Source organism: Orcinus orca, chromosome 3 (genome assembly GCF_937001465.1).
Source record: "Orcinus orca chromosome 3, mOrcOrc1.1, whole genome shotgun sequence".
NCBI classification, from domain to species: domain Eukaryota; kingdom Metazoa; phylum Chordata; class Mammalia; order Artiodactyla; family Delphinidae; genus Orcinus; species Orcinus orca.
Genome location: NC_064561.1, coordinates 109568556 through 109592492, shown reverse-complemented (window position 1 = coordinate 109592492; position 23937 = coordinate 109568556). Strand labels below are relative to the sequence as shown.

Sequence of the window (23937 nt, the reverse complement as noted above, 5' to 3'; positions counted from 1 at the left end):
ACCATGCTTAATGAGATTCAATATATGCTTTCATAAGGTTTATGTTTGGACACAAAAAAATCTTTCAGTTCTGAAAATTCTCTATTCTTTTCCCACTTTGGAGTCTCTGTACGTGTCTAATCTCTGGCACTGAAAAAAAATATCCAGGTTTTCCCCAATATTTAAATAAAATGTTTAGTTGAATTAATATATGACATATTCTCAGCCTATATGTCAATATATATTGAGTTATTTATACAAAATCATTTATACAAAATGATTAAAGACAAATTTTGGTCCACATATGAATATTAATATAAACATTAATTATTAGTTAATATGAACATTCATATGTACTTCATGTTTTCACAGTTCAGGGTACCTGAGTATACTTTTCTTGTGTCATTTTAAGTTCATGGCAATGGAAGACAATAAAATAGTCTGAATGATTAAGTTACTAAAACTAATATGTTACTGTTGCAATAAACTATATTAATTACGCTGACATTATGTGAAAAAGTTTACTATAGATAGAGGTCAGTGACCTGTAGCTACTCTAGAAGGCACATGGAGCTACAGGCCTAACTTGGAGTATCACATACAAATATCAGTTAAGCTCCTTAATGGAGTCAAGCTCTAGTGGGAAAAAGTAAATGTAGCAAAATTTTATAGTTTGCAAAATTCAAATTCTACAATTATTCACCAGTGTACTGTGTAGCCTAAGACTGGAAGAGGCTTGAGATGTACTAATTAAGTACAGAAGAACACAGTCTGCCAAGATGTCCATATTTACTTTCTATTCTTTTCAAGCATAAACCCACTGTTGGACTCCATAATTTTAGTCTGATGTTCCTTCTTTCAAAGATGTTTCTTTGTTTTAGTGAAGGGAAGCCTGTTTATGACAGCCTGGAAAAGTAAAAGTTTCAAATAGAAACTGATAATATTTGCTTATAATAAAGTAGAAAATACTACTTTAATCATTAAAGACAAATAGTAAGTTCACAGAAAAGATCCGTCTTTTAAAAGGGCAAAAGAACTAATATTTAGAAAGGGAAATTGTTTTACAAATCTTACTATATAAAAAATTTAAAACTTCTATTTACTAAAAAACATCATTAAGAAAGTGAAAAGGGGGCTTCCCTGGTGGTGCAGCGGTTAAGAATCTGCCTGCCAATGCAGGGGACACGGGTTCAGGCTCTGGTCTGGGAAGATCCCACATGCCGCGGAGCAACTAAGCCCGTGCACCACAACTACTGAGCCTGTGCTCGAGAGCCCGTGAGCCACAACTACTGAAGCCCACACGCCTAGAGCCCGTGCTCCTCAACAAGAGAAGCCACTGCAATGAGAAGCCCGCGCACCGCAACGAAGAGTACCCCACGCTCACCGCAACTAGAAAAAGCCGTGCGCAGCAACAAAGACCCAAAGCAGCCAAAAATAAATAATTTTTTTTTAAAAAAAACTTAATAAAAGTGAAAAGGCAAGCCAAGGAGTAGAGGAAGATATTTGCAGCAAAGGATTTGTATCTCCCCATCCATACATCTATCAATATTTATCTATATTTTTTTCATACAAATCAATAAAGAAAAAGGATCAAGAGGAAAATAGACAGGAGGCTTAATTAAATACATTTCACCAAAGAAGCTATCCAAATGCTTAATAAAAACATGAACAAAATGTTCACCATCATCAGTAATCACACCTGTCAGAATTGCTAAAAGCATGTTTGTACTGGTGAGGATATGATGCAATAAGAACTCATATACTCCTGATCAGCAATATATTCTATGATCCAGCAATTCTACTTCTAGGTATAAACACAACAAACTGCCCACATATACACCAAGATTCAGGTACGTGAATGTTCCCAGCCACATTACTTGTAATAGCTAAGAACTGGAAACCACCTAAATGTTCATCAACAGTGGAATGGTTAAGAAACTGGATGTAGTCATACAATAGGATACTCTACAATGAAAATGTACAACTACATGGGTGAATCTCGTAAACAAAATGTTGAGCGAAAGAAGCCAAAATGAATAAAAAATATGTATGATTTTACTTAAGTAAAGTTTTTAAAAAAAGCAAATTTACCCCCCCCCCCCAAAAAAAAAGGAAAGTAACTGTTGTCAAGCGTATGGAAAAATTAGAACCTCTATGCTTTGCTGGTAGAAATGTAAAAATGCTGCAATCGCTGTGGAAAACAATATGGTGGTTCCTCAAAATATTAAACATAGAATTACCATATGATAAAGCAATTCCACTTCTGGTTATATACTCAACAAGATCAAAAGCATGAATTTCAACAGATATTCACAATAGCCAAAAGGCAGAAGAAACCCAAGTGCCCATCAACCAAAAAATGAATAAACAAAATGTGGTATATATACACAATGGAATCTCACGTGGCCTTAAAAAGGAAAGAAATTCTGTCAGATACTACAACATGGATGAGCCTAAAGAAATTATGCTAAGTGAAATAAGCCAGTCACAGAAAGACAAAAATAATATAACTCCACTTATTTGAGGTTCCTAGAAGAGTGAAATTTATAGAGACAGAAAGTAGGATGGTAATTGCCAGGGCTGGGAGAAGAGAGGAATGGGGAGTTCTTGTTTAATTGGTATAGAGTCTCTGTTTGGGAAAGTGAAAATGTACTGGAAATGAATAGTGGTGATGGTTGTACAATAATGTGAATTACTTATGCAACTCAACTGTACATTTTAAAATGATTAAAATGGCAAGTTTATGTTATGTATATTTTACCACAGTTAAATAAAACACAAACCTGAACTATGGTGTTAGAAGTAAAGATAGTGCTTAGTCTTCGGGGAAAAAGGGAGAGGATGGTATTTAGAATGGAGCGTGAGGGTGGGGTGCTTCAAGGGTGCTGGCAAAGTTCTATTCCTGGATATGGTTATCAGTGGTGGTAAATGAATGCTTGCTTTATGATAATTCATAAAGCGTCACACTTAAGTTTTATGTCCTTTTCTGTTTGTTATATTTTACAATAAAATCTTTAAAAATAGCATATGTATATTACATGCATGTTCACAGAAAACAAAATATTTCAGTCATATATCATTACAACTTGTATTTTGCTAGCAGTCTGTAGTAGAAAGGACTTGGGCTTTGGAGTCAGCCATCAGCCTTGGACTTGAATCCCAGCTTGGTCATGTAAAAACTGTGTGACATTCAGCAAATCCTTATCTTCTTTCACTCTATTTTCTTAACTTTATAATTAAGAATATGACAAGTGTTTTACACAATGTTTTGAGAATTAAAATTTTATGTAAAAATGTACAGCACGTTGCCAATCAAGTAACAAGTGGTCTAAACATATGAGGCTCCATAGGCTTTCCTTTAGAAGACAAATTCCTTCACATTATAAAATATGTTTTCATTGGATAGTCAAGAATATTCTTGTGTGGAAACAAGCTAAAAAGAGTACAGATCAAGTTGAAAACTGCCCCAAACTATGTTATTTGAGAGGCTGTAGTTCATTCTTTCATTTTAATTGATAAAATTAAAAAACAAGCAGACTGGATTTATAACTTTGTTGTGAGGGTATAAAGTTATACTTCAAAAATGTGAACAGACAATAAAGCCATGAAACAACAATTAGTCAAATATTTTTAAAGAGCTATTTATTAGAATAATAAAAGAGAAAACTTATCTTTTAAGCACTGCTACTACTTAACATTTTAAAAGATTCCTTTTGTATCCAAAAGACAATGGGACAGCCTTTGACTTTCTATATACCATTTACAGAGTTTTAACTGTATATCATACAAATGCTTCCAGTTTCATCCAAATCTACTGTTAAATTACCCATGTAATTATCCCAGTAGAAATCATTACACCTTTTTATTATTAATTTTATTAACACTTTACTGCTAGGAGTCTGGGTATGTGTATTTAAATGTAGTTCTCAGAGTTTTTATGATGACAAGTATAGGGAACACTTCTATATTATTTTATGGGGGAGGAGTGTGTAATTACTAAGCAATTACTAAGCCACTAACAATATAGGTAAAAAATAAGTGGTCATTAAGCTTACTTCAAGGCATACTTTTCAAAGATCCCAATGGCAGCATCTTTTTATACATATTTCCATTAAAATGAAGCTAATTCAATTATATATTCCACCTATGATGGGACTATGATGTGACAGCTCTTTCTTCTGATCTTTGCCAACAAGAGAGTAGTTACCAAAAGTTATGCATCAATGTACACAGACAGCAAAAGGGGCAAGAGAAGGGGAAAATTTATGTTTTCAGACTAACATGAGCATAGAATACTGTATGTAAATGGAAATTTCAAAATGCTTATGTATCTTTTAATTGGAAGTTTAACCTTTATCATCATATTTATTATACACTTTACTTTCTAATTTATCACATAGTATTGTTTACTGTTCTCAATCAAACTTAATTCAGTTAAATAAAGATCACAGATAAGATAGAAATATTAGTACCTCGGTAAATTCTCAGCACACAATTCTCATTCCCCTGTATTCCCTTTCTGTTACAATCCTGTATTGCTAGTGATCCTCCAACTATTTTCAAATCTAAATAACTACTGAGTGAGGGCTTCCTCTGTGCAAGTACCTATACCCAGAGTAAATCAGCTTGATTTCTCCCTAACCAAGAATTCCCCGTAGAATCTTGGGTATACAGAAATTGTAAAAATATCAGTTTGTTTCATTTTATTTAGACAACCATGAATTGGGCCACAAATTAACTTTTTATTAATTTCTAGTTGTAAAAATCCACCCCTACCCCCCTATCCCTACTCAGTTCCTTCAAAGTAACTCTTCAATATCAAGTTAAGGTCAACATAGGGTAGTCATCATAGTATTTTATGGAAATTTATATATAGTCTATTAGTATTTTGGCAGAACAGAAATTAGCAAGGAATGTGAATTAGAGTATGACCCTCTGAAGGATATAAATTGTAATTTCTATCTCCTTTTTTACATCACAGTCTATTTAGTAAATATTTATTCTTATTTTTCCAAGGGACACAGAAAACAGCTCAGAAAAGTGAGAAAAAAAAAAAGACATACTTCACTGAGCTTATTTTTAATCAGAATTAGCTATGAAGGAAAACATTTAATTCAGGTAATGAACTTCATAAGGGACATTGTAAAATCCTGCTGTTTTGAAAAATGTTTCTGCCTTTTTCAATATTAAAACATTAAAAAGATAGAATGAGGCCACGGAAGAACTTTGGAACTTCATAATCAAACTGCCTTATAGTATATGAAAATATGATTTGTAAGCTTTTTATGAACAAGGATGTGTCTTACACATTTTTGGGTACACTCTGCCTTTTCCTACACTAGTGTAGTATATCCAGACTTAATAAACAAATACTTTGCTATAATATCATTGGCCTTTGTATATTTAATGTGAACTTGGCTATGTTTAGGAGATCAAATCCCACCTCACACAATGTTACTGGAGTGTTTTAATTCTATTTTCAACTCAGTGTTCACTGTATCTGATATTGTTTGAGACATTTAGATAAGTAAATAGAGAGGTTGGATATGATTTTTAGTATGAGAACTCTCTTTATAATGGTATTTGCTGGGATGATATTTGGATGGCAGGTAGAAACCAGTAAGAGAAAAGAACTATTCAGCTCACCTTAGCCTAATGCTGTAAGCTGCTGTTCGTGGGACAAGCTTTAAGGGGCAAGGGCCTAGAGAGTGCAAACAACTTACATTTGCACCATGCTTAATTCTATTTCCTCTACTCAATGAGCACCAATGTGCTATTCAATGTTTTAAAGTTAATAAAATGAAACTGCAGTGAGGCAATAAATAGAAAAAAATCATTTGGTTTATGTATCAACTTCCACTTGTACCAAAAGCAAAAATACAAGTTACTGTAGGAGTTACAGATCTGGGAATGTCAGACTTACTCAAGGCCATGACATATTATTCCACTGGATTTCACTAAATTCCCCCCAAAATGTAAAGCATGTATTCAGTTAAAAACGTACTACCATTTTGTTGCAAGGCTCCTGGCAAACCACACATCAAGCTTAAGATTTAACTTGACTTCTTTGGTGATGCACCGTTTAAAAAAAAAGTCAAAAACAAAAAAAACAATTCAAATCATGATTTCGTAGAGATCAAAAGAAAAACCCCCAAATCAAGCAGTTAACCTGAAGTAAAAATTTCTTTTATTTAAAAATAAAAGTAGTTTACATAGTCCTCCCATTAAAACATATCTACAGACATTTTCTTCTGAGTGGCACAACTCAAGCTAATGCACTTGCTAAAAAATGGATTTTTACTACTGATAAAGCTTTGGCACAGGCCAATTCGATCCTCCACCCGTTCATGTAATATAAAAGAATAGATTCTTAAAATAAAGGAGAGCAAATAACCAATAGAAAACAAAATGAGAAATAAAAACACTAATATAAAATTTTATGATAGAAAAGAATGCCAAATCTGAGTCTTTTTCAAGAAATTTGAATTTTATGAAATAAAATAAACATTTCATAGCAGGTTTGGAGGAAATTTAACATTTCAAAATCACATCTTAGAGACAAAAGAGTTGGAATTTTGCTGCGTTAAAATGTTTATGGATGGGTCTAGTTTGACAATTTAGCCTGTGGGATGTGACTTTCACAGTCTGTTGGCAGTTTGTAGGCAAGCCATCACACCTGTGACTCTGTGGTTGATTAATGAGTCTTTCAGCTCATTGCTACCATCTGAAGGAGGGCTATGGCCTTTCTGAGCTTCACTGGTTTATTCGCCTCAAACTGCAGTCCTGCTGAAGTATCGTCCATAAGAAAATCACACCTAGTTAAAGCTAATGAAAACCTCAATATGTCATTTTCTAGACAAGTCAAAAAGCATGTAAAACTAGACAAAAGATGTATTCAAGTAACATGAATGCAGTTTTGTCATAACCTGCCAATCCAAAGAGACATAAAAAAGCTTTCCTGTGACATATTTCAGTGTCAAATTTTAGAGTGATAATTCTGAATTCTCTGTTCTGTAAGAGGGCTTCTACAATGCCAGCTCTTTTGCTATACCGAACTTCTACTTTCATCAGAACTACAAAGATTCTAGTTCATGACCAGATAGCCATTTAGCTTTAATTGTCTATAAATGATTAATCCAATTGGGAAATTTTTAGGCCTTATTTCAAGGTTCTCACCTTCAGTTGTTCTACTTGAAGTGTGTCTGCTATTCTATGACTTTTTCTTGAGTGCAAGGCCGCACTGCAACTGCTTTTCCCCCAATCTTGCCCTAGAGACTGAAAAGCCATGTAAAACAAAAACACGTAATGCCTTCCCTATCCTTTTAAAGTGTGAACTAGAGAAGAGGAAGGCCTACTGTGAAAACAGTCCAGTATAGGACAAAATGGTGGGAAATTAAGGAAACATGGAAGATAGGAATCTTTTTCTTAGGGCTTCATACTTCAGCTTCATTTTTGAAGCACTATGAATCTCTAAAACTTCAATAATATTTAAATAAATACTAAAATTTATTTTAAAGGTAAATACCTGTTATTCTTTAATCTAGATTTTAGACCAGCATTCCCTTCCACAGTTTACATATATAATACAAAGTTTAGCTATATTTAAGTGACAGAAAGACTAACAAAACTCTCAGTACTATCAATAAATGAGCAGTAAAGAATCACGTTTCCATTCTAGCAATTACCACTTTCTGATCTTTATTATCATCACAATCATTGCTACTTTTCCAATTACCTGTTTGATGACTATATTAAGAATTATGGAATAAAAAATACTGAGTAGTGTACTAATCTTAATTTATAATGTGGTGATGTTTATTTGGAAAGAAGTGATTTTGGCTGATAAAAATATCGATCCCTTCAAGAACTTAACTGAACAATGTCAACAGTGACTTTTAAGCATTCACAAAGTGTTTGATTATTTCAACAAGTTTTCAAATTGTTGTATCAATTATTTCAATCTTGGCTGCAAAGTTAAATCACATGGAAAACTTTTTAAAAGTACCAATGAATGGCTGTGCCTCACCTAAGAAATTATTTAGTCAATTTTTTTTTCTTATACTCTTCCCAAATAATTCTAACATGTGTCCAAGGTTAAGCACCACTGCTCTATATAATTAATCCTCACGTTCATTTTGCTAATCTAAAAGAATAAAAAACTTACTCCTACCAGGGAAAAGAGATTTCTCAAATTAAGTTGGAAAATAAAGTCATCAGTCTTTAGGATTCTTAGATCTATTACTATCGTTTATAAGAAAATATGCTGGACCATGAATCAGAAACCCTGGGCTTAAGTCATTGTTCTGCTACCTGCTAGTTCCATGTCTTCAGTAAGGCCCTCAAGACAAATGTTTTCTAAATTATAAAATGAGAAAGTTAAGATTTCTTCCAGCTTTAAAACCATGTTCTCAAATAATTTCCAAGGGTGCAGAGTGCTGTTCTTAAATGTGAATCAGAGTATTATTTGATTCCATAACTAAAGTTCGGATCTAAGCCACGATGAACAGATGTGCATCACATAAGCCATCATGCTCCTCTCCTGTCTACGGCAGACATTGCTAATTGATCTCAGCATTACAGAAAAAAACACCACTCTCCTGGATTTTTCACTCATGATAAGACTATTTTCTATTTGGGAGTTAAGTACTTATTAGCTGTTGAAGGATTTCAGGACATGCCACCTCAAAATACGCTGCTTTGGTGCACTGATTATTTTGAGCTGAAGACACTTCAAACACAGCCAATACAGGGAGAGGCATTTTCTGAACTCCCCTTATCTGCCTAAAGACAGATTCTCCAAAAGGAACTCAATTGCCATAAATCCCCTTCCCAGGTGCATCATTAACCAGCGGAGGACTAATTCTTCCCACAGGAGAAGAGATTAGAGGTCAATACCATATCAGACAACTTTGCCACAAACTATCATACCTCCCATCTATTCTTCTAAAAGCCCATTCATCTTTCCTAAAAATCTTTTACTCTCCCATAAGTAGCCTACATTCCTTCTCCCCTTCACCTATAAAGATGATATATAAGCTCTCAAATCTCACCATTTTGGGGGGTATTCACTTTTCCCCCCTGGTAATGCCCCCCTGCATGTAATATTAAAAATTAATATATTTGTAAACCTTTTTTCCTGTTAATCTGTCTGTTGTCCATTTATTTCATAGACCCAGCTATCAGACCTAGGAGAGTAGAGGGAAAGTATTTCCCCATCTATGTTGTTTTATTTAAAAAGATTATGAAAACAGAGTAGTCAGCAGAAGACCAAAAATGTCCAGAAAGAATAAAAACTTGTTAGCACAGTTCAGAAGCAAGGACACCCTGACTCACAACATGTGAATCAGGTCTTAACGGCAGGCATAGCCCCATGGAGAGATGCTTTACTCTTACTCACCGAGTAAATTTTTTTTGTCATAACGTAGTTTCTTTCTGATGTCAATTTACCTTGAGAGAGAGAATGAACAGATCTGCTTCAAGTTGTATTTTTCACTGTAAATTAGTAAATTGGAACTCTGGTTTTGCACAAGTGTCTGATGAGTTTGGTTAGTGTGAGTCAATATTTCTGTATGAAACCAAGTTACCAGACTTTCAAAGCTGAAAACCAGATCATATACTAGGGTAGAAATACCAACAAAATTGTGTCTGGCCCAAGAGGTCAGTTGGTCCTCTAGCAGTGAGGCATTCAGTGAGGAAAACACTTATAGTGGAAATAACTCAAATAGTTTCTAAATAAAATATTTTCTTATATAAACTAAGAAAAAGGAAGCTTTAAAACGTACCAAAACCTTTTCAATTTTGCAGGGTTTTTTTCATATTTACAAAGAGTAACTTATAAAATGTTGTAATGATGCAATAAGTTGAGAGTCAATGCTCTCTGAGGGCAGGACCCCCATCCCATCCAGCCCTAGTTGCCATCTCTCATGATAAGTCCTTTACCAAAAGACAGACTAGTCACACCATCTGCTGCCTCCAGGGAGACAAGTTGCACATTTAAAAGTATGGCAATATTCCACTATAGCATAATGAAGAAAATGAAAAACATATTAGCAAACTGAACACTTTGGGGAAATTTCATTTTCAAATTGTGTGCTGTTTTGCTTTTAAAAACGTAAAATTATTAAATAAAAGGTGAGAGAAAGCAAATATTCCCCCTTGTAGCAAAATTATGACTGCTTTTACTTTGTGAAAAATAACATTATTTCCAACAAATGCATTAAAATCATACATATAATCCACATTCTTGGAGTTGTGATGAACAAGCATCTATCTCTGACATGCACGTACTTTTGCTAAAATCAAATGTCAGTCCTCAAATCCCAGTTAGCTTATTTGCTAAATGAGAAAAATAAGCAATTAATTAGAAAAGAATTCCACTTAGTTTCTTCTTCAGAAACTCCCTGGGGTCTTACAGATTTAGTTTGAGGCTACCTCAGACCAGCTAGTTCAGAGCAACAAACATGAACATGCAGACTAGGAAGCATCGCTACCTCTCCTGGGCATTCCCACCACTGTCAGGTAACTCTTACGGTTCAGAGACAAAGTGAAGCACTGAAGAACAGACTGTGCAGCTCCAGAACAAGCTGCAAGTACACCGAGAGATTAAGAGCACAACAAATCAGGTGTACCTCTCCTACTTGACCAAGGCCGGTATTAAAACTACGGGCTTCCCTGGTGGCTCAGTGGTTAAGAATCCACCTGCCAATGCAGGGGACACAGGTTCGAACCCTGGTCCGGGAAGATCCCACATGCAGAGGAGCAACTAAGCCCATGTGCCATAACTACTGAGCCCGCAAGCCACAACTCCTGAAGCCTGGGCGCCTAGAGCCCATGCTCTGCAACAAGAGAAGCCACCGCAAGGAGAAGCCCGCGCACCACAACGAAGAGTAGCCCCTGCTCACCGCAACTAGAGAAAGCCCACACACAGCAACAAAGACCCAATGCAGCCAAAAATAAATAAATAAAATAAAAAACAAAACAACCCCAAAACTAGCACATCTTGTCTGAAGAACCATCAGTCACCCACCAAGAGTGCCCTCAGGAAGCCAAGGCTTATCCAAGCCATATAAATGTATGGCAAATAGAATTTTAGTGACACACTACAAGGCCATTTGATCTACGAATTACACTGGCCCAGCAATTTCTTACACATTCCTGAAAACCTTCAGCGTCAGATGAGGCCAAGGAGTCAAAAGAAAGAATCTGTAACTCCTTCAATATTCCCCAGTTATGGGCCAAAGTAGTACAGGTGCCCCCCTTCTCTCCCACCAGCCCTCACTCAATTCAGCATCTGACTTTGTCCTAAGCATCCTAACATTCATTCACTGTGCCTATATGTTGCAAATAGAACTGATTTAGAAGTGAAAAATGCAGTGAAGAGACCTTTACTCTAGCCAAAATAACCTGGATGATGACCACTGCTCACCTTGGCTCCCTGGCTGACTCATGTTCAACCATCAATACGCAGCTCAAGTATCACCACGTCCCGGGTGGATTTCCTGACTGCTTCCGCATTCACTGGAGTGAGCTCTCCCTCCCCTGTGATCTTCCAGTGCTCTTGCATGAACCTCTATAGTATCTATAACCACTGATTTTTTTAGTCTGTCTCCTCTACTAGATTCTGAGTTCCTTGACAGCAGAGGCTGTGTCTGGCTCATTTCTTTATCTGCTGTACCTAGTGAATGTTTGATGGATGGATGAATGAACAGTCACAGATCCATCTATTTACTCAAAGTTTTGCTGGACTGAATAATGAAATAGAAGTATTCTTATAATCAACACAGTGTTTCTTGTGGGTTACATAATACTTTACTTTCATCTGCTAACAAATGTATTCTCTGTATAATAAAATAATAAGAGTCTGAATTGCCGTTTACACATAGTTATCTATTTCCAGGGAGTCCTAACTCTCTAAGTCCTTTACAGGTCTGACTTGCTGAAATGGACAAGTGGATGTTCATCACTGGTTCAGGCTGAGCCAGATGAACAACTATGGAAAAGACATAATCCTGATGAAAAGAACCTTCTGGGCAAGTGAGACAGGCAAACAACAAAACTTTAATCAGTTTACTGACTTCTTTCCAAATCTGGTCAGCCCAGAGCAATTCAATTTACCCTAGGACTCTGACTATTAATAGGTTTTAATTCATTAACCTAGAATTGTCAATTATTTGACAATAAGAGATTCACTAGCTTCCAGGTCAGTTGTTAAATCCCACATCTCTCTGTGGCTTTAGAAAACTTTCATTTTACGGAAAACTAGAATATTTTATGTTTACGAGGGCAAACTCGGAGGCGTTTGGTGTCTAACAGAATACAAATGATAGGAGATGGAAATTTTGCAAAGTAATTGAAGGTTTCTAGGCTGAGGCCAGAAAAACGTTAGTGCTATGAATAGAAATAACCCAACTCTAAAGAGGCATTTTTTAATGAAGATAATTATCATGTTAGGACTACTTTATGAGATGAGAGTTACTACATTAAAATATCATTACAGTGAAAAAATCCAAGTGTGTATGTGATCTGGAATCTTATTGAACAATTAGAACTGGAGCTCCAGACGACTCAGTGGCATAGATTTAGAGGTTCATATTGGTGGACCTAATCCATTCTGAGGACATGCGTTATTTAGCTAACATAGCATTAAAAAAAATAAAATTTGGATGTTTTTATCTAGGTATACATTCACCTCCCTGTACTGTATTATACCTCGCCTTTACATTTTTGTATTATTTGCCCAGCCCCTGAATGCATTTGATCTGGATACCTGGGATAATCCCTTAAAGCCACAGAAATGAATGAGTTAGCTGCAGAAAAAGAGGTGGGAAGGATATAGAGAGTTGGTGAATGAGAGGACGGACGAAGGCTAAGAAGCCTCTAGTAGTATCTGAGGAAAGAATAAATCAGAACGTCTGTCTTTACAGGAATTCAAGAAAGGGATATAGATGTAACTGGGGATGGGGGCCAAGAGAATAATCAGAAATAGGAAAAAAAATCTTTGAATCTGAAGGAAATCACAATATCGAAGGGGCCTACTCAGTGCCATGAGAAACCAAAGACTCACACATTGACACAATCTCATTTCAGAATGACCAGGGGCGGTTGATGGGAGGAGTTACTTAAAACAAACAAACAAAAAAGGCACCATCCAGGGATATGATAAGGAGAAGAACCGTCTGCCATCAGATTTCTCATAGGCAACATAAAATACAGGAAGATGTAGTTTCTTTATAAAGTCAAACATAAATGTACCATACAACCCAGCATTCCCACTCCTAGGTATTGTCCAAGTGAAATAAAAACCTATATTCATGCAAAACCTGTACACAAATGGTTATAGAGGCTTTATTCACAATCACCAAATACTGGAAACGACCCAAAGGTTCTTTAACAGGTAAGTGGATGAACAGACAGTGGTACCTTCACACAATGGACTGCTATTCTAGAAGAAGAACAAGCAAGTGGAAGAATCTCAAACGCATGATGCCAAGTAAAAGAAGCCAGATTGAAAAGGTGACATACCATATAATTCTCTTACAATGACACTCTTGAAAGAAAAAAACTACAGGGACAGAGAACAGATCAGTAGTTAGCAGGAATTGGGATGGGGGAAGAACTGACTACAAAGGGTCAGCACAAGGGAATTTTTTGAGAAATGGAATTCTCTGTATTTTGATTGTGTTGATTGTTAAACAACTTTATGCATTTGTCACAACTCAGAACTATCTAGCCAGAAGAGTGAATTTTACTTTATACAAATTTTTTAAAATAAAAATACAAACTGATTTTAAAATACAGGTTATATTATATCACATAAAGGTGAGCAATAGAACTAAAATGAAAATTCAATTAGCAGAGCTTGAAGGGAAGAGGAGGAGGTAGTGTGAGTTAAATCTTTTTTTGCAAGGTGCCCATAAATACTAATTTTAAGTTGATAGATTAAAAAAAAATAGTGGTGTAGCCTATCCCTTAGATTTATCAACCAAAAGAAATAAAACCAGAAATGGTTCAAATGGCTGCAAGTGCAGTGGAACTTGTGTGACTGAGGAGCTGGGGAGGGGAACTTTTATATTTCGTGTCTTATGTTCCTGTACCATTTGAAATCATACACGTGTATGTATCGCTTATAGTTTATTACCAAATAAATTTCAAACATATTAATACAAATATTGTGGATGCAAAATATCTTGATTTAAATTTTTTTTCACCAGATCTCATATTATGGAAAAAAAATCAAATTTAGAGCTACACCCCCCAAGGTACTTAAAGGTGAAAGTTTCATTTACAGTAGTATAAAAAAGCACTATTGGTATCCTAACTAATGTCATATATAACACATTACAAATGTACTGTAATAAATACTGTTATAAATGTTAATATATAAAATATTATATAAAGTGAACAATTTTATTAGTTGTTCATACTTATTATAATATTTAATTATATCAATACCTAATAGATATTTAAATTTCTCTAATTATGTCATAATAAAAATATCTTCAAAGAGATAACTTCCTCTCTTTATGTTGATATAGCAACAAAAATAAACTGAGATATTCAGTGATGACCAATAACCCTGAAAGCAGTCAAGGTTCTTGTCATCTACAGCCAAACTGAATCAATGGGCCTATAACAGCTACTCCTGGTAGAAACTATGCTAAAACTTCTTGTAGAAAAACATCATAGAGGCTTTGGGGTCTGAACAGAATTTGACAGGGGAGAGACTTAAAGAATAGTTATTGAAAAAATAATTTACTCCATTCAAGCAAGTTTTTAATAGCTTTTGATCTGTTGCAAGAACCCCAAAGTGCCAGTATGTGAATGCATAATTGCGTAGGAGAAAATTCAGTACAAAGTGAATTTTGGTTCAACTTGACGAGTAAAGAATTTTCCCATGGCTGCTTTTGAGAAAATTATTATACCTTCCTTTCATCCAAATGTTGCTAATTCTGCATTTCTGTCAATAGCATTTAATATATTTATTTAGGTTGTCTGTTTTCTACCTCACTAAAGTAACAGACACCTTTATTTAAATCCCATCCTTGTTAACTTAACTTACATAATACATACACATACAATCTCTCCATATGTAAGAGAATCACTCTTGGCATCCCCACTGTGGGAGCCACGGAAATGCACCACTCACATCTCCTGCTGCAGTTAGCACGAGGAGTGAGGGCCCTAGCTGTCGTTCCTCTGCATCTACCATTGCATTTGTGCTTAGGCCATGCTTCTCCCAAGCAGATCTCAGTCAGTGTCTGAGCACAGTGGAGGTAGAGTACCAGCCCGTTCCTGCAGGACATGAGACTCTTCCAGTGTGGGACTTTAGCTCAAGGAGTCCCCATTGGCTTTGTCAACACTTTCTTAGAACTACTCTGTTAACTGAGCCTCTTCCAACCCAATCCTCTGCCCCACCTCCTTTCACAGGTATCAGATCAGCAACTGGGTCTGAAGTTTTGCCTGCCTATTCCTGTTTCCTCCTCTTTACCCTCCATGTGCATTTCTCCTGCCAAATCTCATGTACCTCTAATCCCATTTTGGCACCTGCTTGGAGGATGTAAACTGACACACTCAATGTGAAGAAATGGTAAGCATGGCACCTTTCTATAAACACCTAGGCCACACTGGCTTCAAAGAGAAAGTATCAGAGCTAACTTTTACCCAAATGAGGAAGAGATTTAGCTGGGCCCCCAAGCTTCCTTGGGAATATCTTTTATATCTGTGATATATAATCTCCTCCTCAGTCTCTAGCCATAGTCTCTAATCTGGTCTTGCCTCCTTTTAATTATCCTGTCCCTCCACCCCAGCTACTATTAATGTCCTAAAGTAGCTTTCTGTTCCTATCACTCCTTTGCTTAAAGGCTTTGATGATTCCCTCAAGTCCAACAGTTAAAGTCGAAATTTCTCAGCCCTCAGACCCTCTACAACCTAAATACTGTCAACTTACTTCTCAAGTTTTAACTAGAAGAGGGCCCTCTTCCTCCAAGGCTAAAGACAAGAAGCAAAGGACTGGAGATGACATAAACAAAACTGAAGTTTAGGAAGAAAAGCTGGGAGATTCATGTCAGACAGCCTTAATTTTCCTGGTAAATAGGTGAGGGTGAGCCAGTTGCTGAGAGGGATATAAGGAGTGGAAGAGGGGGGATAAGCATTGTGATAACCAAAGTGGAAATTCACAATGAATTAAAAATTGTGTGGAATAGCTCTCAAGGACGCTTTGACATATATTAACATTCTCTAGTAAACTGTTACTTTATTATAAATAAATGCATTTCACAAAGCAGATGCTCGAAAATATTTTTTGAATGAGTAAAGTAAGCACAACTCTAGAGAGTTAATAGAAGTGGTTAAGAATGTGGACATAAGCTAGAACCTGAGAGCTCTGCGTCTCGGTGCCTCAGATTCCTTATCAGGAAAATAATGGTAACATAGTACCTACTTCATAAGGTTATCATAAGGATTTATAATTAAATGTGTATGTAATTTACTTAAATTATGCCAGCCACGTGGCAAGTGCTTTCTGTTTTCATTATCACCAGTACTTGTACAGTGAATACTGAGGTAATAAAAAACAAATTTTGACCTAAGGGTACAAACCCGAAGTTATAAGACTAATAAATTCTGGGGATCTAGTGTACATCATGGTGATTATAGTTAATAATACTCTATTATATACTTGAAAGTTGCTGAGTAGATCTTACATGTTCTCGCCACGAAAAAGAAATGGTAATTATGTGAGGTGATAGCGGTATTACTTAGCACAGTGATGGTAATCATTCTGCAATATATAAGTGTAGCAAATCAACACGCTGTACACCTTAAACTTACACACTGACATATAAACTTATATGTCAATTATATCTCAATAAAGCTGGAAAAAACTGACCAGGAATACGGTGTAGTAGATAAAGCACCAGAAACAGAATCAGAAGCCTTCATTTTGCCTTCCAGACTCCACTTAATAACTGTGACCTTGGGTATGTCATTTTGCACCCTCACAAGTACCTGTGTCTTATTACATAGTTGTAGTGAGTGTCAAAGGGGAAGATTTGTGTGAAAGTACTTCATACACCATAAAAGACGACATATAAAAGTTACCACTCAGAAAACAATACACATTTATGGATTTGTTTGGTTCATGTACCAAAGCCCTAACCCCTGAAAATCCTGAGGATCAGAAGTTAAATTTATATCTCCTAGATACATTGTAGACAATCTCTGTCCAAAAAACACGCTGCTTTAGGAATTAAAAGTGGAAGGGAAGCCTGCTCCTATTAGAGAAGATGGTGTTGGTGGGTAGAATCACTCAGTCTGAGATCTTTTGGTGGAGGTGGGAAGGAAAGGGTTTTCCAGGGAGCTAGAGCATGAAAAAAACAACATTTGAATTCCATGGCATATGCGATGTATGTAATGGCTCAGAGGTGTGTATTCATAAAATCAGCTTCCCCTTTTTCTTAAACCCATCTCTCCATAACCAGGCAGCCTGCTGCTACATCAGGAATTTACTGCTGTGAGCAACTATAAACATTGTGTTAATGGCAGCACTGCCTGAGAACGATCATTGGAGAGTGTCGTGTGTGCAGTTCAAGGCCAGAGACAGTATTTCCTACTCTCTACACACCACAGGGCACACACAGGATACAGCTTAAAGGCACTTTAATAATTATTATTATTAAAAGCAAACAATCAACTCCAGAAATCAACGGCTCTTTTAAAATATGTTTTCTAAACTCCCGTCTCCTCTCAGATGTATGGTTATCGTCCACTGGGAAAGGCCCCAAAATGATAGCCAGAAATCTGCCACCACCACCCCTTCTGCTGTTCCTGCCATCATATTTAATTGTGTTTGTTCAACGGAAAGCCAAACTCATATGCAGTATATTTAGATGGTTAAAATAGCATAGCATTCCACTGTATTCACAGCTTATTTTCAATGCCACCATTCTTGGGAATTAGTCTGGAATAAATAAGGTAAAGAGAAAAGAAGCAACATAAATTTGTTCCAGTGACAAGGAAAACAATACCAAAATGGCAGTCTGGAGATTCGCCGTGAATGAAGGAATACAGAGTGTTCCTTCTGGTGAGCTTTCCTGCAAATGCAATCACTATCTCATTCGATAGTCTGGATTTATTTTAAAGTGGGTGAGAAAGAAAGCAGGAAAGTAATCGTAAGAAACTGTGAAAAGTACCTTTATTATTTCAAAAGATCAATGTACAATCACTGTACTTACTCTTACATGGCATTAAAGGTAAAGGTATAGAACTGATACATATGTTGATTTTCTAAACCTCTAAGGAGTCTTTATTTTCCACAATGGCAAACTTTCTAAGTTGAAAAACATATATCATTAATATATACTCAGGATCTCTTTTCTGAGGTCTCAACTACTATCTATTTCTTCAAATGCCTTGAAAATCACAAATTTATAAAGGCTTGGTTGGATGTTTTTGTCATCTAACTCTATCTTAAAATTTTCAATGATAGTATCATTTAACAAATACAAACCCTACCACCCAAAAGTCAAAAGGCTTCTGAATCGTGGAGTAGAGAACAGACTTTGTTGCTGGAGAGGTTATGGCTTGAACTAAATCAATACATTAAAAATAAAGACCCGTGTTCCGTGCTTTTAATCTGAGCTGAACTTCACATAATAACAAAAACAGGATTTTAAACATACAAAGCTTAATTAACCCGATTTTCATCCAAATGAATGAATATGCATATAGATAAATTTTTACTTGAGATTTCCCAGGATACATTTCTTATTCCAACATGACTGTTGATCAAACACCACCTTTAGAGAATACCTACTCTGTGTTCATCTGTCAAAGGCTGACTTTTTCTCTGCATTCTTATTCCTCATTTGTTTGTTAATTAATCCAACAAATGTTACTCAGAGCCAGCTATGTGCCCAAGGGCTAGTCTAGGTACTGAAGACACGGTTGGAATAAGACAGCCAAGGCACTCTTCTCGTGGATTGTACTTTCCACCCTGGAGGTGGAGCGGCGGGGGGAAGCAGGGTTAAACGACAATAAACAGAAACTATGATTTCAGGTAGTGATAGCTCAATTGAGAGAGCACAGTGAAATAGACTTGGAGGATCACTTTAGATAGGTGATAAGGAAAGACCTCTCTGAGCAGGTGACTTATGCCCCAGATAGACAAGATGGCACCAGCCATGGAAAGAGCTGAGGGAACTACAAGTACCAAGACCCTAAAATGGGGAAGAGGTTGGAGAATCCAAAGAACAGGAAAGGCAATGAACTTAGAACATCATCTGAATTGGAGGGACGTGTTTTGAGATGAGGCCTGATAGTAAGCAGAGGGCCCGTCCCGGCCAAGGACTCAGGCTGCCACTTCAAGGTTCGTTCTGACTTTGCAGTCAGCACAGAATCAGCTTGTGGAACAAAGGTTAGTGCTGTCTCAGATACACATATTATTGGCACCACCATACCTCCTCTTTCATGTACCTGAACCATCCCTCAAGTGCTCATCCCTTGAGTTTTTTACCTCCTACATGGCTCACCTGGTCTTTAGACCCTCTTCCTTGCTCATTTTTTCACTGCTTGTCTTACAGACTCATGGGCCTGCTGCCTGGTCTCTGACCTGACACTTGTTCTGACCCTCACGATTGGTTTAGGCCTGGAGTGTACATAACCTCCATATATTTGACCTCAGGTATAACCTGACTGCCCTACCTCCCACCTCCAACTCCCTACTAATCCCAAATGACCTTTACTGTTTCCTTACTTGGCCAGACACTACACTGCTTTCTGCTATGCTACTACTTTTCTAAGTATGTACAGTGTTTTAAACTTCCAAAACCACTTCATATCCTTTAAGCACTCTCTTGTTTGTGTCAACAATCTCTATGAAGTAAATATATAATTATCATCACTTAATTTTAAAGATGAGGAACTCCAAAGTTGAATAGTTTAGATAACTTTCCTAAGGTAAGCTCACAACAGGACTGGCCTGAGAACCCAGGAATACTGCTTTCCCATTTCCATCCTGTTCTGGAGGTGAGGGAAATCTTGTCCACTCAGGGTATTAGAGTCTTGAGAGAGTAAGTCCACAGATGGTCTGCTTATGATATTGGATTTGAAGGCCAGGCACAAAGGAATTTAGGAAGTGAATAGAAAGGATTCCCTTCTCCTCAACTTTTTTCATATTTGTATATTTGAGTTCACTTTTGTTGTGACATTTGTTTATGACAAATGTTTGTTCCCAGACAACATTTTCAGTGCTATATATGAACTCAACCATAGTGTAGAGATAGATTAGTATGACTTTATTACCAATTAAAGAGAGGAAAAAAGGGAATAAGTAACTTGTTTAATTGGTGACTTTTGGAAAAAAGAACTGAGCATATTCAGCTGAGCTGCTCTAGGTTTTCATCTTTGGCTCTGCCTAACCCCAAAGATCATGGTTGTACGTAAGAAGTATCACTTTTTGGATGTAGGACAGCATATATAACTCCCATTTTAAAAGCTCAGTGTTCTGTGGTCTCATTTTCAAATATGTAATTTCAAATAACATGTTGTCAAAAATTCAATGCTGCGCTCTAGAGCCCGAGAACCACAATTACTGAGCCCACACGTGTAGAGCACATGCTCCGCGACAAGAGAAGCCACCACAATGAGAAGGCTGAGCACCGCAATGACGAGTAGCCCCTGCTCACCACAATGCCGAGTAGCCCCTGCTCACCACAACTAGAGAAAGCCCAGAAAAAGAAAAATTAAAAAAAAAAAATTCAATGCACTATTTCTTTTTAAAATCAGCATTTCAGATAAACCCAAACAAGAGAGTCTCTCAGAGAAAATAACAGAAAAACTTTTCCTTATCAGTTCTATGTTAATCAAGTCTCATAAATAACACTCTTAAAATAAATGGGAAAGTGCTTAAAGAGATGAAAAACTCTCAGGGGTCTTTCATCCTTCTAAGGCAGCTCAATTATATTCATTGTAGCTTGTGGTATGTGGTAGTTTAGAATAGAATGCTTTTCACACCATTCTTTAAGGATCTAAGAGATTCTAGCTGTTTTTGTTAAAAATTCATGACCCTGGGACTTCCCTGGCGGCGCAGTGGTTAAGAATCCGTCTGCCAAGGCAGGGGACACGGGTTTGAGCCCTTGTCCGGGAAGATCCCACATGCCGCGGAGCAACTAAGCCCGCGCACACAACTACTGAGCCTGCGCTCTAGGACCTTTAAGCCACAGCTACTGAGGCTGGGCACCACAACTACTGAAGCCCACATGCCTAGAGCCTATGCTCGGCAACAAGAGAAGTACCTTTATTGAATGTACTGCTCAAAACAACGAGCAGTTGTTTTGAGAAGCCCGCACCGCAAAGAAGAGTAGCCCCCGCACGCCACAACTGGAGAAAGTTTGCACGCAGCAACAAAGACCCAACACAGCCAAAAAATAAATTAATAATAAAAAAAAAAATTCATGACCCTTTTCCAAGAGAACTGTTTTGACCTGTTACTTCTGGCTAAATTTTTAGGAGTTCTTTTTCCCTACTCATTCCTGCACATAATAAGTCAGGGAAATAGACTTTAATAGCTATCAACCTAATTGAGGTATAACTAAAGTTGTTAAACAAAAACAACAATATGCAATTTGGGGTAAAACACAAATTCACTTAAAAGTGAATATTATACAGAGCAAATGCAGTAAGTTTTGAAGGATAGGTTGCCCCTAGCTTACCATTTAGTGGACTGGAAGCAGCAATTCACAGCTGAAAAGACTTAGTAAATTATAATACAGTTAATCTACATAAACTCAAAACTTTCCAAATAGCTTATTCCAACATGACTGTTGATCAAACACCACCTTTAGAGAATACCTACTCTGTGTTCATCTGTCAAAGGCTGACTTTTTCTTCTATCTTCCCTAGTTTGTTTCCAGATAGACATTTAATACTGGGTAAACATTATGTAGCCATAGATTCGACAGAAGACCTGGCCTTTCCTCCACCACCCCTACCTCTCATCTCTCCAGGCAACTTTGGCACAGGTTGGGAACACCTGCGGGGGACTTGTGCATTAATAGGGTGCACTCTGAACTACTACCTGCCACGTGGTAAGCTTGCTGAGAGAAGGCTCTGTCCTTGATGGGGAAGTTTCTGGATTGTTCAACTTTGTCCATGATGGGTGGGTGAGCTTCATTCAGGGGTGAAATATTAGGAATACCACTATGACGACACATCTAAGCTACCACTTTTCTTGGCAATAAAGCTGCTTTTTAAAAAAAATCTCCACCTGGGAAATACTGAAATCTCTCTCTCAAGATATTTTCTTATATGCACCCAGATATCTCAAGGATGATTTGACAATTCTAGTATGTCACTATCCTTATCGTCGTTTATGAAAAATGATACTTTATATTTTTTTCAGAAAGATAAGAAAACATACAAAGATCATAAAGAAGATAAGTGTGTAAACAAACAGATAATACCTGAAGAATAAAAGCAACTGCACATATATATTTTATGTAAAAATGTGATACTTGATAGAGAAATGCGCATTTAAAATTTACACCTTACTGTTTTCACTGAAAACTTTAAAGGTATGGGAAAAAGCCGTACTCATTGATCGAAAATATAAAGAAAACATTTATGCTTTTGTGCAAAATAAATTACATGTATAGACTCCTAGCCTGAAATCACATTATCATTTTATTGGGCTGTCCTGGGGTGTAAGTGCACGAGTGTGTCCGTATGTGTGTAAAGTAGTATGCAACTGAGACTACAGCAGGACGGTGCCAAAATAACTGGCTGAAAAGCAAAAAAATTCAATCATGACAGTTTTACTTACATGTTTCGCCTGATTAGTTGATTTGTCTTGGCATTTTGTATGCATTCATTAAATTGTTGTAAACAAAGGCATAGTATTATAATGACATTCAAATCAATAACTTTTGGTGTTTACAACACAAAATCAAAAATATTTAAAATTTAGACTAAAATCAACCAATTTCATCTCAGAAAAAGTTTTCCTGCCTTCTGCAAATGCTTACTATAGAAAAACAGCATTCAGAAACTATACTTCATATAATTTCAAATATATATATATATATATGCATATATATACATGCACACACTCACATACAATCTATATATAAAAGACATATATCCTCTTCCCCTGCCACATGCCCCAAATCCCCAATCTTATTACCTGTTTTTGAGCAGTACACTGAAGGTCGTCTTATCCAGTCCCAGATAATTTGGCAGCAAGTTTGACCAATTCCAGTTCCATTTCGTGATAGCTGACTGTTGATAAATGAGAAGATGCTATTGTTAGTTATTAATCAGAGTTAATATGATCAGTAAATTAAAGCTCCAGCTGTGATAGACTAACTAAGAAGGAGGGGGGTCCAGAACAAGGACTTAGACAGATAACATCAATCATGTCCACAGAATAAGGTTTTTATTCCAATAAGACAGCAATTAATTTATAAATCCATTTGGGGATGTAGTCATTATTTATAAAAATATAAATCAATTTCTTGAGTCGTTATTCTTCCAAGAGCTAATGAAATTTGCCCAACAAGTTTCTCTGAAAGGGTGACTCTGTAGAGCAAAGCAAAATAATTGGCAACTTTTTCATGTATCAATTTATAGTTTTTTGGGGGTTTTTTTAGCACCCAGAAGTTTGATTAAAAAAACAAAGATGGAAGTACTATGGCTCAAATTACAAGACACAGCTTAATTAGAGTAGGATATTAATGTTTTTGGTTAAAAATCGGCTTTAAAGGGGAAATTATAAGGACCTGTAAATAACATAATTCTTTTTTTCTCATTTAATAGATAATTTCACAATAGAGTAAGGAGAAAAATTACTGTGAAAGATAATCTCATAATTCAGAACTGAATACAACATACCATTTATTTAAATGAAGTGAGGATAATTTAACAGCTACAATGATTATTTATGGCTGGAGGAATCTAATGTACAAC

The 23937-nt window shown here is 36.4% G+C and overlaps 1 protein-coding gene across 10 annotated transcripts in view; it reads right to left on the bottom strand.

The window, feature by feature from the left end:
• KIAA0825 (KIAA0825 ortholog) overlaps positions 1 to 23937 on the bottom strand; it is a 402948-nt gene that overhangs the window by 175333 nt on the left and 203678 nt on the right. For 9 of the 10 annotated variants that reach the window (XM_033401054.2, XM_049708409.1, XM_049708410.1 and 6 more), the window contains one exon: positions 23156 to 23250. In XM_033401054.2, the coding sequence (XP_033256945.1) occupies positions 23156 to 23250 (95 nt within the window). Of the gene's footprint in view, positions 1 to 13497; positions 13541 to 23155; positions 23251 to 23937 lie in introns of those variants that run through there. The other variant, XM_033401092.2, reaches the window with a different exon arrangement.